We start from the raw sequence: 23,919 nt of genomic DNA, 5'->3' as shown, positions 1-23,919 counted from the left end.
TAAACTTCCATTTGCTTTTAAGAAGTGAGAATGGCTTGTAGTTGCAATCCAATTTTTTTTTTATATGACTAGAACTAATTTTTATGCCATATTCCCAAACCAATTTCTGCACTCCAGATGGTCCTGGTTCCTGCAGCATCCTCCTGTGCACCCATCCATTGCAGAGGCAGCTCCTTGCCAGCCAGGGTCCCCCTGCACCAACTCCTCTCACACACCCCTAAAATCTGTTCCTTGGTGCTATTGCCCCTCCCAGGGGGATGTGTCACAGCCCAGCAGCTTCTTAAAAATGCTATTTAAGCAAACTCATCAGCATGCTCAGTGTGGCACAGAGTTGATAAATACAAGGGTACATAACCTTCTACTCTGTGATATTTATGATGAAAATGAGGCCAGTGGTCTTTGCTGTTGAGTGGCCAGTGAGGTTTTTGTTGTGTATATATATTAAAAAAATTTGTATTCTAACTACCAAAGAACATTGTAAAACTTAGACAATTCTGTTTTAGAGGTTATTTTTTAAAGATACAAAGACATTTGGCTGTTTTGGATAAAAAGTTTCCTTCGGCAAACTTGTTCCCCAGAACAAGAAGGATTTTGAAAAGCCAGTTCAGTGGGAAGCCCCAAGACTGACTAGAGGGTCACAGCACATGGCAGGCAAGGAGATGCCAAGAAAAGTGTTGGGTCTTGAGAAGCCAAACAGGAAAATCTTGTTGTCCTCAACTATGAAACATAAGAGTACAAGAAGAGACAGAGATGTTACTCTTGAAGATGCAGAGAAAGGACAAAAGGCCACAGACACGAGCTCCACCTAGAAAATTTCAACTGTGTATTAGAAAAAAATTTGCAATCATAGTAGTCAACCATTACAACAGGGCCAGAGAGGCACAGGATCTCCAGCCTTGAACAAGGCCCTAAGCAGCAAAGTTGGTCTAAGCAACCTCTCCAAGCTATTTTTTATGATTAAATACAAAACCTTGTTGTAAAGACCCACTGGAAGTAAGGTAATTTTAATTACAGCAATCAAATTATATACACAATAATGTGTATTTTACATATATCAAGGAAAAAAAACCATACTGCATTTCAAAATTTGTTTACTGCAATAACAGAGGGAAACAGTCAGGACTAAGGTTAAGCCACTAATATTAAGGAAAGCCACAATGTGTGTGTAAACTGAAGCCAGATGAAAGCTACAGAAGTTCAGTATTCAGAGACACGAATTCCAAGGATTTCACAATACCTAATTCACCTCAACCTCATTGCATGAAAATGGAGTCTGGATTGCAGGGTTGGATCTAGATTATTATCTAGCACCCATAAGCTTTAGGTTCCTATTTACAATAACTGTTTTGAGATGTTAAACTCCAAGGTCAAGGTAAGTGTTTTAGTTCTCACAACTGCAGCCTAGTTTCACTAAAATTGCCTTAATTAACTTAGAACAGTCTGTGATTCTGTAATTACCAGATCAAAATGTCATTTTAAATTGTTCCTCGTTTCAGAATATGTGAACACTGAACGAGCTGTAACAAACTTGTAATATTTTCAAAGTCAAAGGTTCATTTTTACTTAAAAAAAAGCCACAATAAAACTCTTAACAGAGGCTTAAAAAGGTCTTTATAAAATAATCTCCATCACACTTACAATAGTAAGAAAATTATTCTGGTTGCTAGTTTTTAGTAAATACGAGCTGGTTTGTGTAATCTGTATTAAAGATGGTTATAACTACAGTTCACATTTCATTTCTTAAAGGTGGATGAACAAATGTGTCAAGAAAAGTAGATTATTGCTGTTCCTCAACAAGTCCTTTTTACTAAGGACATGCTGCCTTGGTAGGCAAAGCATGTCTGGCAGCCAGCTGAGACAGGAGAGCTGAAGGAGAGAAGTTACGATTTGCATGCCAAAAAAACCTTCTTCAATCACCTTATATTCAGCAATGGTACAAGTAAACTGATTTAAGATCAAAACTCTGTCATTCCATCCATCTCCTGAATGACAGTGCTGATCATCTCATAATTTAAGTTTGCTTGAAGTGACACAAGAAGGTAGAATCCAAGCAAGTTCTGGACTGGCAGGGGAAAAAAAAACCCTGGTGCTTATCCTGTCATGTGCAACTATGAAAATACCAGATGTTCTTCAGAGGGTTTTTCACCAGGTCTGCTGGAGCAACAGGTAGGGCTGTGCAGAGAAAACAGAACATGGACATATTAGAAATAGGAAATATATCAGGTTTTCTCTTTCTGCAATAGCACTAGTCAAATTAAATATGCCATCATTCAATTTCAAGAGGACTCAAAAAGATCTAAAAATCCATACATCTTTTTAATGAAACTTTTCATACAGCAAGCCTCTGAAATGTACTTTCTGTGGACACAAATTGGCAATTACAACTGCAAACAGAAAAAGCTCACAACAACTGCTAATAGGGTGTCATTCATTATACATTTTAACCAGCTATTAGATTCTTTAGCTTTTGGTAATAAATTATCCTAGTGAGGATGGTGATAGTTTATACATCCAAGCTTTAATCTGCTGGTGCACATTCTATTGTTTACATGAAACCCTGTATTACTGCTTCACAAAGAGCAGCTTCAAGATGGTCTAGAAGAGCTAAACCAAGTCACTCATAAAAAAAAAAAAATTGATGTTGCTGTCATAGGCACTACTGGACAATCCATTACCTTCACACTGCCACCCTTCAGGTTTAAAGGTCTTAAAAGAACAGAAAAAAAAACCAGAGAAAAAACCCACATGGCTGCTAACGCTGGAGGAGAATTTTCCACTTCAGTACTTCCAGATTTCTTGTGATGTGATAATATTTTACACAGCTCATGTAAAGACATTTCTTCTCATGTAAAAAGATCCCAATTTCCTGGTGTGCAGCCTTCCCAAGACACCACTTCAGTGCATCCTGCCCTCCCATTTAAGCCTCTGGTATCTGAATCCCAGTCTCAAAGGCTGTTCAGTCAAGCCAGTGCTGAGGGACATTCTGAGCAATTGCTAATGGAATTACAGACTTCCCTGACTGGGCTTTGTTGTGTAACATCCTGCTAAACTGTCCCCCAACTGTGTAGTTCTCAATGAAAAAACCACAATTAACCCAGTGTCTGCTGCAGCTGAGCAACAAACTCCTCTGAGCTTTGCACTGATAAATTATCACATCCCACTCCCCCCTGCAATGAGACTTAAAGGCATTTCCTTTGCAATGAGATTCCTATGATTTCAACCAGAGTCATCATAAAGAAACAGAAGTAGGGAAAAAGTTCTGCAACTGTGACTTGAGACTCTGCATAAGCCATTGTGATGACTGATACACCACTGTCAGGGCTGTGTAGCCAGCTGGTGCCTTTTTCCTTTTTCTTCTCAATGCTTTAAAGAAATGCATTTGATCAGCCTTGACATTTTATTTTTAAAAAAGCTGCTATCAACTGACCGTCAGAAGCATTCTGTTACAAAAGAGTACTAAAACTGTATGATAGCAATGAAAGACACCTAAAATATTCCTCTGAAATGTCAAGCATTTCTCTTCATGCTGGGTATTTATGTACCTTGACATTATCAGTTCTTCTGCAAATGGAGAAATACATCAGAAACTATCTTGTATGATTCCAAAAAGGCAAGGTGCATATTATTTCTTCCTTGCCTCTCAAAACAAAGTATTTTGTTTTCTATAACATGCAGTGATGCAAACTGGTACAATACAGATCCCCAGTTTGGAACCATACATCTTAAAATAAAAATACCTGCAAGAATATTTCAGATCTAAGATACTCAATTATATTGTGTATTTCTTTCCCAAAGGAACCAGCTTCCATGCTGTGTCATTTCACTTGGTCTACTGAAATTCTCAAGCTATACAAAGATAATAAAATACTGACCTATGTAAGGGTCTCATTCAGTAATTTATCAATGTTTAACACTTTCTTAGGAGACAAACAGCTTTTTGCTGGCAAATGTGCACCATTGGTCAACTGATCAAATATGGACCTTGCAGCAGTGAAACACTTTTGGGGTTCTTTAATTTACTGCACGGTAAATGAAGTTTCATCATATTCAATTTCACCAAATTTTCCTGTTCTTGAACATTCACTGAACAACCAAACTGAGAGAGAAGAATGATCAAGAGATCATACTTTGGTTTTATTTGTACTGGCAATTATTATCCAGTACCAAAACCACTAACATCAGACATCTTTTGGGAATTAAAGGAAGAACTCAAAGGCTTCCTCTGCATTCAAGTTTAGAAATTGTTTTTGCAATCAAAATGACATTTTATGGCTGTCTGCTTTGTAATAGAAACTTCAGAGGAGAAAGGGAAAGTAAAGACATCTAAGCTGCAGCTGAATTTGATATAAGCACAGAAGTTACATTACAGCAAACTTACAAATTCATGTGCTCTTACATCAATGCTGTGGCTGCTCAGGATTGATATTCATAGTCCTGTATATCTCTTTGAGAAACAGCAAGGCAGTGTCTTCAGATCCCCTATGAAGAATGAAATAAATAAAACAAAAGGAAAAAAGGAAAAAAACCAAAAAGGAATAAGTTATCTCACTATGGTCCATGTTCTAATTCTCCTAAGTCAGATTTCATCCTACTTCAGCTCTCTAAAGTTTGCACAACTTATTGGCCTAGTGCTTATTTTTCATGAACATGGCCTTACCTCTACCAACTTCCTTCAAGCTACAATTCTACACCAGCTTAGAACTAGTTCTGCTATCAGCCCTAGCCCATGCATTTACCTTGTTTCTACTGCACCTCCTCCTCCTCTGTCCTCCCTAACTTCCTATGCTGCAACTCTAAATCCCCTCCTCTATCCACCTCTTTGATGTTACTTCCTTGTCTTAATCTCCTCAAATAATGCATCACTTTTTGTCTGCATTGAGCTCCTGAACAGATTCCACACTTCATTCTATTCATCTCATCCCACTCCATTAATTAGCCCAGTGTCAAAACTCAGCCTTGCCAGTTCTAGCAGCAATATTCTCATTCTTCTCTAGCTGCCAGGCCCTTAATTGTAAACAGACTGTGTTAAATACCCATAGTCTTCCTCTCTTCCTTACCACTAAAATGTAACATAGTTCTCAAATAACAAAGATTAACATAATTCAAGTGCCATGTTTCCAAGTGGCCGTTTTCCCTCCTCTTTTCAAAAATCAAAGCTTCAGGCTATCTGAATTTAAAGTTAACATGAATAGACTTAATTTTTTTATTCATCTATAAAATGCTATTTAAATACACATAAACAATACCGACATAAAAAATAACAAAAGTTAAACAGGCAAATTTTAACAAAGTTCCAGAGCTGCAGGTGTTGTTAGATGAGGGCAGCTTCCTGGGCTTTTTAAAATAAGTGACACAGAGAGCCAGTAAAGGAGATTTAGATGGTCAGAATTGTGATCCACCAAATATGAGTAGCACAATTTGCAGAACACCAGTACAGAATTAAACATGCAAACTAAGGGACTACATGTATTTTCCACAATTAAGCACAGACATTTCTTGATGGTCTTTGCACTAAATGAGCAGCAAACAAGCAAGTAGAGGGTTCAACACAAGCTCCAATCTCTCTAACACTCAGAGAACTTAATTCAAAGCTTTTTCCCTAAGAAAAAATGCTCTCCTATTTGGGTCATTAATCACCGTGCTCATCTTCCTTACTGGAATGACAAGAACAGCTACGGGTACCCAGTTTTCGAAACCTTGGCAGTGATCGGCTGCCACCTTGTGGAAAGAATTCCCATCCCTTCAGCCGCGCCTGTGGAACGGCGCTGCCACCACCGGGTCACCCTGACAGAGTGCCCACAGCAAGGCTCGCTAACCCCTCCTCTGGCAGGTGCTGAGCTTTCACAGGGGAAGTGATGATGGCTTTAATGAGACCCTTCAGGTAACGCTTTCAGTGCTGTATTTTAACCTCTGGGAAAAATGCCTGCTGCTAAAATTACCTACTGAAAATCAAAACCTGCAAAGAGAACGTAGAGTGCCCTTTGTCCAGCACCTGCTGAACTCAAAATGAAAGACCAGTCACTCCTCCTCCTTCAACACCACTTTACACAGCTCACACCCAACGTTGACTAATACATACAAAGGTGGGTTGTTAAATATAGTTCACACATCCTTTGCTCTGCCAGAGGAAGCAATAAAGTTTTACCACTTATTGTAATCTAGTAAAATTCCTTCCTGAACAGTTTTATTTGAAAATCTACAACTGTGAAAATGCTTTCAGAGCTCTCCTTGTTCTGAAAATGACAGTAGCTAAAACCGTGTGTTTGGAGTGTCAAAGGTCAAGAGAACAGTGTGCAGTGTCTTTATCACAAACAGATTTGTTTACTGCGTGCTAACACAGAATTTTATTTGGAAATAGGATTATCAAATAGTGACATTCAAGCACAACACGCTGAGCCTGACACCCCTGGACAATCACACATACTATGTATCTTACTCAGTATTTCTAGAATCACAGATATTTTCCCTTACCAGTAGCACAGATGACTCTGCAAAGCAAACAGGTACTCATTGAAGCTTTCTATTGGTTTCTCTTGTAGAACATAATCAATGCGACGCCCTCCATTTAGCATTCCAACCTTCACTGAGACATCTTCATCTTTTGGAGGGTCTGGGCTTTCAGTGATCTTCTCAGCTAAAATCAAAGAGTTTCAGATTTAAACTATGCTCAAGCACAGCCTGCTTGACTATAATTAAGAAATACTACCATTTTTCCTACTGTAATTCCCAAGTGCTATGTGATAAGACAATAATAAAAACCTGAACTGTCCAGCATGGTTCAGAAAGGTTACTGAACTATTGGTTTGTTTTTTTCCTAACTGTTTAAACAGTTTTCTTAAGAAGCAACTGCTGAGTGATCTCTCCCTGAGCTCACCTCAACCCACAAACCTTTCATTGTATTTTCTCTCCCCCACCCAGCCGAGGAGGAGAATGACAGAGCACCTTTGGTGGGAACCTGGCTTTTAGCAGAGGCCTCCTTAACAAGAGTCACTGGGATACCCAAGTGTCAACTTATTTGAGATAAATAAGTTACAGGAAAACCAGTGATGTGACCACATACCTTCCACCACCTGCTTTTCTTCCTCCTCTTTAATTTGGTTAGCCACTTTCTCCAGTTCTGCTTGCAGCTGGGTTGAAGATGTATGAGCACGTGCAAATTCATTAAGGGTCTGCCATGCACTCTTCAAAGAGCTAATAAAGCCCTGCTTCAGATCAGATCCCATACGAGAGAGAGAGTCCTTCAGCTCTGAGAAAGAAAAAAACCCAAAAAATTTACTACAGAAGGATTTAAAATTACAAACTAAAATCAGAATGATGAAGCTCTGTTCAATAAACACCCCAATTACCAGGAGAAACAGGCCTGCTATGTCATAAATGTGTCTTTCTTGCTTCTCTAGTCAAGATTAGGTGAAATGCAATTAATACACAGTTGACTTCCTACTGAGTGGGTCAATGAACCCACCTACATCAAAGTAAAGAGCAACAGACCATATTTTTCTCCTTTACTATACACACCTTTGGAGAGTTGTAACCTAAAACAAGTACCTTGTCTACTCTAGCAAAGAAAACTCACCCTAATGTACAATTCTAAAGGACAGATGTTGCAGAATCTCTCCAAGTGCCTGAAGAGAGGCTTTCAGGAGGGCTCTGTGAACTTGCACAACAGCAAAACTGACTTTCCTTATTACATGTGGAAAATTTAAGTAGACCACCTTGGTCTGATGTGCACCCAGGAGCAACAAAATCAGGCTACAGAACCTCCTTCTCCTTCAGGGTTTCCAACACTGAAGAGACTCTGGTTAAACACATCATGGTGGTCATTAGGGTCAAGATTAAAAAAACCAATAAATTTAGTCTCTGTTTCACATCTTAGAAATGAACAAGCAATGTACAGCAATTTTTTAATGGAACTTTGGTAATGAGAAGGTTAAATCTGGAGGAAATATGATTATTAATTTTGAATGAAACTGTGAATGCCCATCTTACGGGGCTGGGTGGAATCACCTCTGATGTTTAGGAAAAACATGGAGTCAGATACTCAGGAACATTCATTAGTCTCTTAAAATCTTACAATATTCTAAGGCATCAAATGAGTAAATAATGAATAGAATCCATAGGAAATAAGTTTTCTTTTTACCCAGATGAAGTCTTTTTCTGCCTTTATGATGTGGAATGAGAACTGGTTTTAAATCCAGGTCTTCAATGATCATTGGTTCTAACCTGTAAGCTACGGGATCAAGCTGTTAAGAAACAACACATTGACATTTAGTTATTTTTAAAATTATTCTAATTATTACATTTCAGTGAAAAAAAACCCCTATTTATGGTTTAGAGACAGCCATTTTTGAATTCTGTACTATGAATTTACAAGAATTCAGTTCATGACACATTAGGCAGGTTCATGAACTACTTTGGTCTTGTTCTCCTACAGAAGGAGATTCTAATGAGGAAACACAACAGCAAGATTTCCTTGCACTCAATCTCTATCAACATGTCACTGTGGAATTGTTAAACAAAATGAGACAGAAGAGGACAAACACTACATGTAAAAACACAAACATTCCATAAAAATCTACAAGAGTAGCCTCAAACTAATGAAAAAAATGCAAACAACTCCCCCCCCAAAAAAACTTACTTAGTTCTGAAAAGGAACAAGGCAAATATTACCAAACCAACCCATGCCTGAAATGTACACAGGGGAACAAGAGGTGTAATGCTCAGAAGCCAAAACTTAGTATTCTGCCTTTTTTGTCATCTACATCAACTAAAATCAAATTTCAAACGCACTGCTACTCACTGGGTGATAGATATTGAAGAACCCCTTGCAGGTAGGGAGCCTGTAGTTTTCATCAATCTTCTCCACACCCCTCACAGTAAGGAACACACCAATGGGGGAACCAAGAGCAAAGAAAATATCTGGTTCAAAGTCCAGTGCATTGTAAACCACAGAAACCTACCAGAGAGAAATCAGACATCATCTCTCAGAACTGTCAGCTTCAAAGCTTCAAAGAAAGTAGCAAAAGGTCATCAACGTTAAAGAAAAATGTAATGAAAAGACAGGATTATTCAAATCCTTTAAATTGTTCAAATCATTTAAATCTGTGTAGACTCACCTGGCCAGTTCCAACTTCAAAATACTCATAGTCAATGTTCACAGAAGACACAGATGCACCAACTGGGAGCTTCCTCTTTGAGTGCATCTGACCAGACTCTGAAGGGGAGACAGAAGAAACTGCTTCTTTTGGTTTCTGGGCATCTTCCTGAGTCTGGAGTGTGGCAGCCAGCACTGCTTTCTTTTCTGCCACTGCTTTCTTCTGTTCCTTTTGAGAAAAGTTTTAAAGTTAGGGAGGAAAAAAAAAGTTTATTTCACAGTTGTCAAAATTCCTTTAATATATCCAGGATGTTAACAAGAGTGTTCAAGAATAGAAGCTACTCCACAGCAAGGAAGTCAGTTACATTTGCCTAACAACTTTTTATTTCAATCCTGAAATATGTATGTACCTGCTTGGCTGCTCTGTCTTTTACAAAATTAGCTATTTTCTTTCTTGGTCCAAGAGGTATCCCCATCTCCTTCAGGTCATCAACTGTACACATGAGCTAAAAAAAAAAAACAAACACACATATAAAAACATATTTTTCTAGTAGAAAAAGTACTTATAACCTTTCTAGTAAAATGTATCATTTCTTACTGGCAACGACTTCTGAATTTGTTAAGTCAATTTATAAAGCTACAGAAAATGCAAAAAATTAAAAAGATGTGACACAAAGTGCCTTAACATAACTGGGGGGAATGCACCACACCAAGAAAAAAACGACAAGAGCCACAGAACATTTAGTCTTCAAGTCATGCACTGATTATCTTATCTTTGCAACTGTTCTCATGGCCACAGAACTCAAAGGAAAAACAAAACAACAAGAAAACCCAAACATAAACCTCCATACCCTGGGCAATCCCTACAAGTCAAGTGAACATTTTTGTACCAAAGACTCCATGTCGATTCGCTCCTTTTCAAAGGTGCTTGCGTACTCTGACAAACTGAGCATTTCCAGAGTCTTCTGCAAAGTAGGAACATCTTCATCCGCTTCAGGCTCACAAAGATCATCACCAGAAGTAGCAATGGAGGAGCCCAAGGAACTGGTATCTTCAGTCATCTTAACAAAACAGCACAGAAACAGAATCACATCCTCTGACAGTGAAAACCAATATGCAGCAAACAAAACCAAGCTGGACTACTTTCTCTTAAAAACATTATCATGCAAGCTCTGTAAACATACATCCACTTTTAGGGAAGCAGGACACAGATTTTCCACTAAAATAGACCTGCAAAATAGATATTTAAAAATTACTATGAGGGAGAAAATGCTCTCAGAAAAGCTTCCTTTTATTCATCAAACAATTGGTCATCATATCTAGACTAAACACACATATATTCTTTCCCTCTTATACATCTCTCACAGCATTTAGATAGTGTTAGACGAAGTTACATGTTCACAAGAGTCAAAGCTGATGTTCACCATCAAATCTCATTACTGACCCACTTGGAACTTAAGATGAGATCTAATTAATTTGCCCTGGGAGCTGACAATATTTACAAAACTGCATCTTTCCATTAACATGTTTAAATGTACTATCAAAAACCACAAACATGTTTCAGCTAATAAATTCTGAAAAGTTAACAAAGGAATGGCTGAAAATATCAGATCTATTGGCCTGGAAAGACCAGCATGCAAATTACCTGTTTATCATGAACAGCCACGTCCTTCACACTCCCATTAACACCAGAGAATGGTCCAGAATTTACTGATGAAGCCAAGTCCTTCTGGTTAGACAATATGTCAAATAGAATTAAGGAACCTGCAAACAGGAATTAGAGTTGACTTGGGAAAAATATCAGGTTTTCCTGTCCCTAAATCTTGAGCAAGATTTATATGCAATAGTAGTCACGGTACACACTGATCAAAAGAGATGGCTGAATTAAAATACCCATATATTAACTTGAACATAATCACTCTCAACTAAAAGCAACCCCTTTTTTTCTCTGTTCATGCTTTATGTAGATGCCATGACTAAATTATTTTTCCTTCAATACCTGAGACTGCTTGAAGGACTGAAGGAAAAGTTCCATTCCAAACCAGTATGTCAATATGCTGCTCTAACACTTGACTCTATCTTCCAAAAAATGATTGTGCTCTTACTAAGTGGGGGTTCTGAGACACAGAAACCACCCACCTAACAAGACACCAGATAATCTATTGACTTTAAATGCAGATTAGATACTAAGTTTTCATGAAGGGAAGTATTGACTTTCTCTCAAAGCCCAGAAACTCAGTTGATGAGAGATGTTCGTCTTTCAGACAGCTGTTTTCTGAAAGACAGCCAAGCCCTAACAGCTAATTTGAGCCTTATGCTTAATGAAGGGTCCAATTCCCTTAAGAAGGAACTGATTTGGGATAAAAGCAGCATTCCTCAGACAATCACCTAAGCTGTGCCCAGCCACGGAGACTCCCCCTTTGAAGTCGGGGTTGCGGCTCATGAAAAGCGCATACAGGCGGTTCATTTCCATGCCCACTTTATCCACTATGGTCTGGCAGTAGGTGGGGCTGTTGTAGAAAAGGATGTCGAGCAGCGTCTCGTTGGTGAAGTGCCTCAGGCGACCAATGCTCGGCAAAGTGATTTTCTTTATGTTCCTGGTAACGCAGAATCGTTAGAAGCATGAAAGGCTTTAAAGAAACATTCGTGAGGACTTTGTTAGCTTTTGAAATTAATGCCATGTAAATTCTACAGAAAAGGTCTCTAAAGAGATTTTAAAAAACCATACAGCCTTCTGGCCTTGTTGCATATTCATACATTAATGCTACCAGCTGATTGTAATATTTGAGAAAGATACAGCTCCCTTTTTTACTCTCCAGGCTGAAGGGATGCCTGAAATAACCTCTTCTCTATTCCAACACTGCTCTCAGAAAGTACCAGAGAAGTCTGGTAAGCAGATTGAAGTGGAAGAGAAAAAGGAACTCACATATAAAATTAGAATCATAGAATCATAATACTCTCTTTTTGAAGAAAAAGCTTGGCATCACCATCTGCCTGCCTGGAGTCAAGACAGCTGCAGTGGAATTGCTATAGGCTTGAGACTGCCTGGTTTGATTAACAGAATAAGGATCCCTCCTCACGCAGTGCTCAAATGCAAATAAAACACCAAGACTGGAGGAAAGCAGTGAGATTTGACTGAGCTAGAACAGTCTGGAGAGCATCAGCATCACTTTAAGTAGCACAGGTTTCCACCCTAACAATTTCTACTTCCCCAACTTTGAGCAAGGGAAAACAGCTTGAAATGTGAAGTCACAGCAAAGCAGTAGGCACAGAGAAGGGATTTTAAAAGAGAATTTTAAATGCTGTAACACTCCTACCCAAATATAGATACTTTGCTTCAAAAAAGAACCCCTTAGCTCAAATGCCCAATCATAATTCAGGTACTCCTCTAGGACCGGACAGAGGGCTCCATGTCTTCCTCAGAAGTAACTCCTAGGGTCAAACTCAATCAGACTGCAGGAAGGTAATGAATAGAAAACTCTGCACTCTGAAGTGTCCACACATGGTACTGGACAAAACATCTCCATGCTCACTACTTCATACTTGTGATCTCAATCTCTACGCACTCACTCATCATTAGGTATCGTGCACTGGCCACTCTCATGCAAATGCAGTACTGAACAGGTGTGTGCATGAAAATAAACAAGAGAAAATATTCCTCATGTCTTTCCAGCTTTACTCATCAAAATACTAATTCTTAAAAATTAGCAATTCTCTTTTGAAACTCAGTCATACATTTACTCATCTAGCCTGCAGAGCATATGAACTGCTCTTTTTCTCCACTTTCCAGAGCCCCTTAAAAAGCAGCTTTTAAGAGGTTTTCAACACTGAACAACACCCTCACCTGTCTACACCTGTTGCATCTCCATGCAGAGAACTGTGCCAGTGAACTGGAAGGAATTCCACCCTGCTCACTTTACATTCCTCCAAACATTTCTTAAAGTGAGTCTGCAACAACTTCAGAGAAACAGTCCTGAAATCATCAACTGTAAAGAAAAAGAATAATGAAAAACTGATAACTGCAGTACTCAAGTAACACATGAATAGTCCCTCCTGCCCCATAATTTCACACATAGTCAGAACACAAATGATGGAAACAGAAAACTGGAAAAATCTTTTCAAGTACTACTATTTTAACAATAAGAAAGTGCACATTTCTGTTAGAGTGGATTTTCTAGCAAGCTTCTATTTATCTCACAATGACTGCCTATTCACTCCATAACCAGACAGGGCTTTTTTAATTTATTCAATTGTACTGGAATGTATTTAAAAAAAAAAAGGCAAATAAAAAACCACACCACACACACAAACCACATAAAGCAAACACATCCACTCACACCACAAAAAGCAAAAGCAATATACCAACCAACCAAAAAAACCCCTCACCACACATCCCAAAACCCAAATCACCCTGCAAGTCTGGTATTGAGTACTAGTAATAACAGCTAAAGCTTCAAGTCTGACAGAACACAGATCCGGCCTTTGGAAAATAACCATGAAAAAACTGAACTTCTTAATATCAGAGATTTTTCTTTAAAAAAAAGTTATTAAGATGTGCTTATCTGAATATAAGCTAGAGAGAATCACATTTAAACAGCTAAGAATATAAATGCTCATTATACGAGCCCAAACTTACCACATTCAACAATGCTTCTAAACCTCAAGTCACATACAGGACCTATGCCATGAACCATAAATACCAGATGGTCAATTTGGGACATTTCTCCTGTAGAAAAAAAGGAAAAAGAAAAAAAAAAAAAACATTCAGAGTACCAATATGTACTGCAGGAGTGAAGTTTAGACTCAAGCAAGTGTAATACATGCTTGTTTTATAAAGCCTATTACACAACATGGTTCAGGATAAAACAGAGCCCACAAGACTCCATTGATTAAAACCAGATAACCTCTTTCAAGCAGTTTAGATGAAGGAATAACTTTAGACTCCAGGCACAAAGAGCACACAGCCACTCCACCCAGTATTGGCCAGCTTTTGCACAGATCCAAAATGACTGCCCCCAGTGCAGACCCAAGTACACCAGGAATCTCATCACCTACCATCAGGAATCTCATCATGGTCATCATCAATTCCACGTTTCACTACCCTTGGCCTTGCCTGGCCATCCTGAGTGGTGCCCCATTCATCTGGTGTGGCAGAAGGCTGGAACTGAACTATGACCTGCAACAAATAGTGTCCAATTCTAATCACAGTAAGCCCTCAAGACTCATGTTAGTCTGAAAGCACTGCATGGTTTAACGCATTTTTTGATTGCTTTACCTTGCATCTGAAACTCAAATGTTTTCTTCCACAAAATCCTCATTAGTGTGAAAAGCAAACAGGTGACTCTAACCACTAGGTGAAGAAGCTGGGCCTGCTCAGTAATTCTGAACCATTTTAACTCAGCCAAGCATTATTCAAGCTCCTCTTTCCCACTCTCCAGTATCCACTCTTCCTTAGCAGATTGCTGCTTACGTAAGGAAATGGAATACTACCTTATTTACAATAACTATCACAAGGAGAAACTGGAAAAAAAATGTGCGGTGTCTTTCAGGGAAAGACAACAGTATTTGAAGCAGTCTGAAAACACTAAAAAGTGAGGAATTCAGTAGTACAGCTGTTTATAGGAATTACAGTCTGAATTCGTATTTATGACACCAAGTGGTTCAAATGCTCCTTCTCTAGGTTTTTACTGGACAGAATTCCCCAGCCAGCATTATTAAATACTTAAAGGAGCAACTGATGCCTTTTCCTGGTCTTAAAATCAAGAGTCAAACACGGTTAGAAGGGGTTACCTTGGTATTTATTTTAAGGATCCTTAGGTGCACCACGTCCAGGTCGAATGCACCTCCATGCACACTACAATCCCTCCCCAAAAGATCTGGTATAACATTATAGGTCTTACTAATTAGCATATCTATCAAAAATTCCCCAATGAGAGGCTTGAATGTGCCCCCCTCCCCAAAGAGCCTTCTCCTGGATGGTTCTATCTTGGTTTACAGAATGTGTTCTGGAGAGGACCTTGGGCTCTGGGGCACACTGATCTCTGGCTACGAAGCTTCTAAAATGTTGAGTCTCCTAGCTTAAAAAGCCCAAGAATGTAGGCAAAAAGCACTAAGAATACAGAAGTTGTAAAAAGGTATAACAGGGGTAGAAAAGAAAAGGCAAAAAATCACCATGGCATCACAACCATGATCCTTTCTGGCCCTTGAGTAGTTCTGTGTATTAATTACTGCACCTGTGATAAGCGAACAGTTAACAGCATTGGTCAATAAGGCTGAAGTCCATGTTTTAATCACATGAGACTGTTCACAGAGTATTTAGAATAACTTCTACAGCTTGTCTTGCTATGCTTTCTTATGGCCTAAAAATAGTCACAGCAGAAACCTTCTCAGGGCTTAAATAAACTGACTACTTACCTTCTAGCTAGATTAATGCTCTTCTCCACATGAAAGCTCTTACCTTTAATTCTCTTTCTTTTGGTACAGACTGAGGTTAAATTAATTCAAATTGCTTACCATTTGCTGCCAGTTATGCTTAGCCAAAATATTTACTCTGCAAACCCTTATTCTCTTTAGGTTTCAGAAAGCATTGTCTTTGAACCACATGACAGCACACTGAAGTTCAGTGTTCTGTAAACTTGATCATCTTTAATGCACACACACTCAGAACAACCAACTGGTACTGTTTCATGCAAGGTTAAGACTGCATTCAATTTATGCTTCCATCCATTTGCTCATTCACCCTTAATGAATCCTGTGAGACACAATTGCCAAAATCATTACCTTGGGATTATGCATAACAATTGTCTCCCCATTTGGAAATTCAAGTCGCCGATGCCATTGATTTGTAGTTACTGCCCTTTTATATTCTGCCTGAAACAGTAAACAAGTTACACAAAATCAGCATGGCAACCTTCTCAGTATTTTGTGGCCTCATGCATCCATCTGTAATGCTACAGTTAAAATGTACATAACTTTGTTCATATAAAAATGTCACATGTAGAGTTACACAAGTAGATTTTAGGTCACAGCAGTGCAGGACTGATGCAGGAGCAATGTGGCCTTCTAGACACTCCTCTTTCCAGGATTTGCTTATGTTCCAGAAAGTTCATTCTGGAAATCATCTTAATGAAACAGAAAGAACTGTTTCTAAGATGAGTAATACACTGATGTAACACTTTGTGACTTACTAACCTCCAGTTTGTCACTAAAATCCTCGGTGTAAGGGATGAAGCGGCTGTCCTTGTCTCCCTTGTAGAACCACAGGCAGCGCCTCACTTCCGAGGGCTCCTCGTCCCAGTACACGGCTTTCCTCATGCGCTCGTACAGGAAGACGTCGTAGCGGCCCCCGTCCGTGCACAGCACCACGCTCTCGGGGTCAGGCTGGACTGGGACACACAGCCACACGTGGTTACCACACTAACATCTATCGCAGCCCAGCCCCAACCCCTCCTGGCATCAATATTAGGCCATTAGGACTGATAGCCACACAATGGCAGAGAAGCTTTGTAACATTGTGATGCTTCTAAAATGCTTCTATATGCTCTGTACACAACAAAAAACCTTTGAAAAACTCCCAAATATGAATACTTATTCCAGAACTGCCAGTTTAACAAAAAGGCAACCCAAGACACAAATAACTAGGAGTTCTATATGAAAATCTGATACCTATTTGGGATGGTACAGCTCAACAATGACAGCATCAAGCAGTGATGATGTCAGTGAAATAAATTAAGTGGCACAAAATACATCTTCAAAACCCTACTTATTACTGCCATACACATAAGTGGCATTACCCCCATATTTTCCTTTAGTCCTTCTGCTCACTTACCAGAATTATAGACCTCCTCTAGCTTTGCAGAATCCAGAATGCTGAATGGCATCCATATTTGCTTGTCCTCCACCTCCTTACAGTAGAACCAGTGTGGCTGAACTGGCTCGTATTGGTTCTGCAGCAGCACAGGAGGGGCTGGGACCAGGGGCCCTGCAGGCCTGGCAGGCTGGAGCTGGGGCTGGGACTGTGGAAACTGAGAAGAGATGGGCTCAGCACCTCAATCTCACATGGTTTTTACAGAACTTTTCTATACTTTGCTACACTCTGAACCTTTAGTTCTAATATCTTTTCCTCCCCAAGAACATTACCTTCCATTTAAAAATAACTGTCCACTTTATCATGTGTTTGAAAACTTACACCTTTTCAAACTGAGAAAGAATGTGAATTTCATTCCCACAAACATGTGAAAAGCTGCCATGGTTTAGCTTCACAATCACCTAAAATGAGTGAGATTTCAAATATTCTCTTAAATTTTCAAAACTCAAGCTGAGCTTGTTTCTTACAGCCACAAAATTTGACAAGGAAATAAAAATGCATTCTCCTCATTATTCTTTTACACATAACTATGCTTTTGCATAAAGACTCCCAGTTTTAACAAGCGGCCACTTAAGTAGCTCTTCTCCTGCAAAGTGATCAAAACAGGCAGATTTCAAACTGAAATGTAGCATCACTGGCACAAGAAAAGTAACTGATTTTGAAAGGGTCTACAATGTACATAAAGCTAATTTCATACAAATTGTACAAAAATCCCAATCAGTACAACTAAAAGCAATTGGTGTCAGCAGTAGCAACTGCCTTGGCTGATGATATATTTAAAAGGAAAAAAAAAGGCACAAAAATATTGTACATTATGTAAAATTCAACAAACAGAAATTCGGAAATTATATAATCTAAAACTCCAGACTGTTTAGGTTCTACTGCCTTTGCTATGTTTGTCATTATATAATCTTTACATTCTTTATTCTTAACAGAAATGTAGCAATAGCTCAGGCAAAAATAAAAACAATTTTTGCTGTTTTCAAGGCAAATGTGCCAGGTTTTACTAACCCATTAGCATTATTTTAATAATGATTTTGTGCAGGTAAAAAAGAATGGAGATTAATGCTTTATATCACACAAAATCCTCAACCAATGTGTTTCAAAGAGTTTGCTGACAATTTTATGTGATTAGTTTCAAAAAGTTCTGGCTTCACCAACAAAACCAGCTTCAAAAAACATTTTTGCCCATATCCTGCAAATAGCTGAATGACCTGATTTACAGCTGAGGCACAAAAAATGCAGCAGCATGGCTGAAACTCAGCAAACTCAGAAACCCACAGAAAAGAGCAACAGAACTTCACAACCTGGCTTTGTTTCTGATGCCCAGAGGCTCCCACAGCCTCAGGGTACACTCACTTCAAAGTTCAGGAAGTTTTCCTGAAACAACAGTTCCAAGCTATTTCTAGTGAAAAGACTTTGCTGTTATAAATGGTTCAAGATTTTTTTCTGGGTTTTTTGCGCAGAGAAGAAAAATCTTCAAAAGATAAAACACACAGTTCAAAGAGGAAAGTGACTGTTTTGCTGTGGTAGCTGGAAGGAGTCACATACCTGTGTCAGTGGCCCCGGGGGTGTCTGGTACATCTGCACAGGTGGCACAGGAGAAGCTGTGGCAGGGGGGTGGCTCTGCTGCAGCTGGGGCGGGGTGAGGTAGGGGTTGGCCCTGCTGCTCAGGGTGGTGTGCCTGTAGGGGTTATAGCCCTGCTGGGCGGTCCCTGCGGGCAGGGCCGTGCTGGCCGGCGGGGGACAGCTCTGCTGAGGGGGCTGATAAGGCGCCATTCCCACCTGGGAAGTGGGCGGTGCACTGTAAGACTGGGATTTGGGAGTATGTGGTGAAAAGGCATTTTGCCCATCCTGTGACCCAGACACGAGTGGAAGTGAAGTGGGAGGTCTGGAGAAGGCTGGTGTTCCGACAGGTGTTGAAACAGTTGTTAAGGGTGGCTGCCCAATACTTCCAAAGGGATCGCGGCTACTGGGAACTTGAGAGAAGTAGCTGAAAGTCTGTGGCGGGTTGGGGCTGGCAGAAGTCTGACCCAAGAAGCTGTCCTCTTCCCCAGCATCTGCAGAATCATCTGCAAAAACAAAAGGATCGCCAGAGATCTTGTGAGAGCTTCAAACCACTGTATGGGGTCAAAATGTTCCATAACATCATCAGCTATTGCCAAAATTGTTGGTCCCCAGAAAACCAAAAGGATTACAAAGCTCACACATCCTTGATTCAGCATGTCATAAAATGAAACAAAAGATACCAAGTCTTCAAGAACATTTTAAATGGACCGTGAAAGTCACTCAGTGTACACAGAAAAAGCAACAAATATTAAAAATATTAAATAAGAAACCATAATATAACTGGACTCGGGACCTTCCCAGGGCAATTTAGCAGGCACTAAAATCCCTCCCAACTTCACTTATCCCTCAAATGCAAGAACAGCCTTGGTTCATATCCTTTCACCATGAAAACAGCTACTAAGCATAGGACTTCATGCTCCAATTTTTAGGATAGAGCTTAAAAACATTCCTAAACAGGCCAAACCTACTGGGTAACCCATCCATTCTTTACTGCTCCTTCAGCAGAGCCCTCTAAAGGTTTCTCATTTGACTTGCAAGGTGGCCATAACTCATGATCCCAAGCCACTTAATCAGAAGGACTTAGTCCAGCTCTCTCTAAAAAATCCTACTCTAGACTTGCATAAAAGCCACATCTCTGGTGCAGAAAAAATCAGTCCTCATTCTGCATAATTGCAGGAGAGGATTATAAAGATGCAAGGCCATGAACGCCCTTTCACATTGAGAAAATAAATGAAACAGGTCCTGATCAATCACAGTTTTCTATTTTGCAGTGATCTAGGAACAAGTGGGAAAAGAAGGAGGTTTGTCATGATTATGGGTCTCACAGTAAGCTCACCTAAGGCTGTGATGGCCTGAGCAGCACTGCCTGCCTGCTGAGAGAACAGTACCTTGCAAGGAGTCAGTGCCATCTGCAGAAACCAGCAGTGTTTCACCTGCCTGGCAATCAAATGATCCCAGGCTGTGGGGAAGACACCACAGAGTATCTCTGCTGCTCAGTCCCCAGGCAGAGAGAGACCAAAAGCCTCTGCAGCTACAAGCAGCCAACAACAAATGTCTTTACCCACAGCGAACACAACTGTAATAGGGAGTACCAAGGGAGTACAGGGGAATCCACGGAGAAGTCTCCCTAGGAAGCTGCTGTTTTAATTAATTAATCATAAAAGACTCAGCTGCCAAGATTAGTAAGAACTATTTTAACCATATTTTACTTAGACTTTGCAGACAGCATCAATTTGAGGCATCACCTGCATTTATCAATTCCTCTTACTTTCATTTACAGCACTTGATCCCCCTTTGAGGAACAAAGCCAAAATCTGCGTGTGCAAGCCACTGTGTGGAGAACGCTGAAACCACTTAGAAGCAACAACCACTCTGAAGTCAGGCCTGGGGATTATCTCCCAGCTGCAAGCAGAGTAACCATTTATACTAATAAAAGGTCTCAACTTCTAAACAATAAAATCCCCTTCCTTTCATATTTCACAAACACTGTGGGACAGAGAGAAGCACACTGCAAGCCACAGTCAACTCTCAGCTTTCCCAAACAATTGGCAGCAGAGCAGGCCCTTCACCTCACCGTGTCAGGTCACCATAAACATGCAGCAGTATGCTCAAGAGTTCCCAAGGCCTTTAGCTAATGAGTGTTCACAAAACAGCTACTCTTCCCCAGTTTCAAATAGGTTTTGGACATTTAGCCTAAGTGCAGCTTTCCCTGAAAAACAGGCTTGACAAAAGTTCTGTCAAAAAAAAAACCCAAAACTATACATACACATTTTTCCAGCACATCCAGTTTTCCAACACAAAACATTACTTTTTATCTTGCCTTTTTCTAATTTTGCAAAAAAACTATATTGGAAAGACAAGCATGTTATACAAATGTGAAAAAATGAGTGTACAGCTTTGACATGTGTTCTTCCCATGCATAAAACAGTCTTTCTTCAACAGTGACTGTGTCAACCTCCTGGACATCCCTCTCGAGAAACAAGGCAGAACCTTGTCATTCACAGACTGTCACCAGACAACCACAAGTGACATCAGTCCACATCCTCACTGGGAATACCCCTCCCTTCCTACAGTAAATATACTGGTTACAGCACCCACACCTGAGCTGGAGAATGTCTCTTATTGTCCAACTGCAGAGCTCAAACCACTAAATACTTACTCTTTGAGACGGATAAACAAATGAATGACTGCACACAGCTCCCTAATGTTGGCTGTCAGGTGACAAATCCCAGGATTGTTTCTTATTACATTTTACACAATTTAAAATTCAAACTCAAGAGCTTGTTCTTTCCTGTTTCATAATAGGATTCCAAATACAACCTATTGTACTCAGCAAGATCCCAACAACACCTGGCTGGACAGATGGTGAGAACACTTGACCATGCAAACAGAACATTTAACAGGACATGGGCCTTACTTAGACTGACATGGAATGTGGCACAATCTCTGACACTGAAATTCACTCCAGCAGCAGAACCATGAATCCTCACTCGATCAAATTTTAAGTCACACGGAGAGTATAAGATTCACCACATTAATCAAATTCCATCCGATTTTATCCCTGGCTGGCTTAAAAATGTTCAGGAAATTGCCAGAACAGTCATTTGTGCAAAGCTACCAGCCAGATCAGCACTTAAAAATTACTTCATTTTTTTAATGAAAAATTAATGTATAATTGCATCGAAGAAAAACTATAAGAATTACACAATTGGAATTAGTAAATGTATCAACTACCTAGATACCTCAAGTAAGTAGGAATAATATTCTGATGCTTTTATCCCTCCTACCCAAAAAAAGCAGTTCATCTATAAAACTATTCCAAAGCCATACTTAGCAAACATTTTATTAAATCTACAGAGAGGTACTGCACTGATTTCCAGCTATATTAATACTTATTTTAGCTAAGACACAAGTGTTGAAATGAAGTCTTGAAGACTCAGCACAGAATAGTTTGGGTTAAAAGGGACCTTTAAAGGTCATCCGTCCAATCCCAACACATACAATGCAGTAAAAATCGAAATACCTGATTTCTAGATGCATTTCTAGTGTTTAGAGCTTTAATCTCTGACTGAACACATTCCCGGAAAAATCCATTTCTTTATCTGAAACTGCCTAAGCATCAGATTTTAAGTTCCACACGCATGTGTCGGGAATCCCATCAAAGCTTTACGAGGAAAGGATATTAGAACCAGGATTAAATTAGCAAGGATATTTAAGGTGGCTGCTTAACGTGCTATTTTCATACCGGTAAAACAGAAAATAACATGAGAGAGAAGCTTAAAAAACGCGAAAACAGAAAGTACACACTGAATGGAAGCACTGACGCGTCGGTGAGCTGGAAACGCGACGATCAGCGCCCGTCCTTAGACACAGCGCTAAAAACCACAAACACAAGCATTAAATAGGGGAAAGCAGAAGAAATTAAGTGCCAGAAAGCGGAATATGTAATCCCGATCAGTGTCTCTCCTGAGGCACCACCAGGGACACCCGGAGAGCCTCAGAGCCGGGTCGAGCCCACACGTACCGGGCCCCCCCAGGCCCGCAGCCACCCCTGGCAGCCCCGGCTCGGCTCTGGGGGCTCCCCCGGCCCCCCGCCCCTTCCCCGTGGTGGCGGTGGCGGTGAGGGACCCGGCAGGACCCCGCACAGCCCCTGCGCTCCCAGCTGCGCACCCTCCCTCCCTCCCTATCTCCCCCTCTCCGTACCGGCGGGCAGGAGCGCGGGGCCGGGCGGCGCGGCCGGCGCTTGGCTGACGGGGATGAAGGGCACGTTGAAGCTGAACTCGGTGGCGGAGGACGAAAAGAGCAGGTTGGTGCTGGTGCCGGTGCCTCCCCCGGGCTTCGCCGCCGCCATGGCCGCGCCCCGGCCACGTCCCTGCCCCGGCCCCTTCCGCCCTCACTCAAGATGGCGGCGGCGGCCGCGCGCAGCCGTGAGGGACAGGAGGCGGGCCCGGCCGCCATTCCCACAGGAAGAGGAGGAGGAGGGCGAAGAGGAGGAGGAGGAAGCGGCGGCGGTCCCCGCGCTGGGCTGGCGAGCGGGAGTCGGCGGCCGCAGGGTGCCGGCAGCCCCGCGGCGAGGCGCGACCCCGCCATGCCGTGCGTGGGAGACTGGCTCAACAGCCCCCTCAGCATCGTGCAGGGCATCTTCGGTGAGGCGCGGCCCGCGTCCCCTCGGCGGCAGCGGGAGCGCCCCGACGGCGCCCGGAACTGGACGGCGCTTTCCCTCGCGGGGTGGTGGCGGGAGAGCGGCGAGGCCGTCTCTGTAGCTTATATTTCTGTCGCGTATCTTATATATGTTGTATATAGCATATATTTCTTGTATCTCGTGTGTTTCTGGGTTCTGGCAGCAACGCGTGCTCTCTGCCGCGCTGCCGGTCGGTGCTAATGTTACCAGTGCCATCAGCCGCGGCTATTTTCGTGCTGGGCTTGATTTAAACTTAGGGAATGCTGAAATATAAATTTCCGCAGCCGACACAGCGTGGAAAGCAGCCCCTCGACTCCTGCGCTTTCCTGCTGGGCTGTTGTGGAGCTTTCCCTCGCTTCCAAGAATGGCTCTGTGCTTCTTGGTTGGCCTGAAAGGGTTTGAAAGGGGAAGTCAGTGAATTGCAAGGGGAATAAGTTAGTCTAAGGTGCACTTCCCTAAGATAGAAGTGAAAGTTGGGGTTTATTTGGTATTCTGGGAGAATGCTGGATAAGAGCCTCTTATGTGGTGCTAATAGGCACATAAATATGTTGGTTTTGTAGCCCAAAATGTTCCAAACTCTGATTGGGAGAAGAAGGTAACCGAATACTTCAAGGAGAAATTAAAAGAAAATAATGCTACTAACTGGGTAAGAGTGTTTTGTTCTTCTCGAGTTACACTTTTTCTTAAGCGTCATTGGTTTTTACATTTTAT

General features: G+C 41.0%; 1 protein-coding gene across 1 annotated transcript; it reads right to left on the bottom strand.

Moving 5' to 3' along the window:
* Positions 1–810: 810 nt before the first annotated feature.
* SEC23IP (SEC23 interacting protein) lies at positions 811–23,168 on the bottom strand. The gene is given in 21 exon segments (XM_069020150.1): positions 811–2,172; positions 4,397–4,479; positions 6,472–6,634; positions 7,061–7,246; positions 8,138–8,240; positions 8,798–8,953; positions 9,114–9,320; positions 9,502–9,597; positions 9,982–10,152; positions 10,737–10,855; positions 11,480–11,688; positions 12,936–13,077; positions 13,728–13,817; positions 14,147–14,267; positions 15,872–15,961; positions 16,283–16,476; positions 16,920–17,115; positions 18,510–19,030; positions 22,731–22,951; positions 22,953–23,035; positions 23,037–23,168. Coding segments are annotated over 20 exon segments (3,282 nt in total). The 3' UTR covers positions 811–2,172; position 4,397.
* Positions 23,169–23,919: the final 751 nt, after the last annotated feature.

Source organism: Aphelocoma coerulescens, chromosome 6, assembly GCF_041296385.1.
Source record: "Aphelocoma coerulescens isolate FSJ_1873_10779 chromosome 6, UR_Acoe_1.0, whole genome shotgun sequence".
NCBI lineage: Eukaryota > Metazoa > Chordata > Aves > Passeriformes > Corvidae > Aphelocoma > Aphelocoma coerulescens.
The sequence above is the reverse complement of the archived record's forward strand: the minus strand, read 5'-3'. Positions and strand labels throughout refer to the sequence as shown.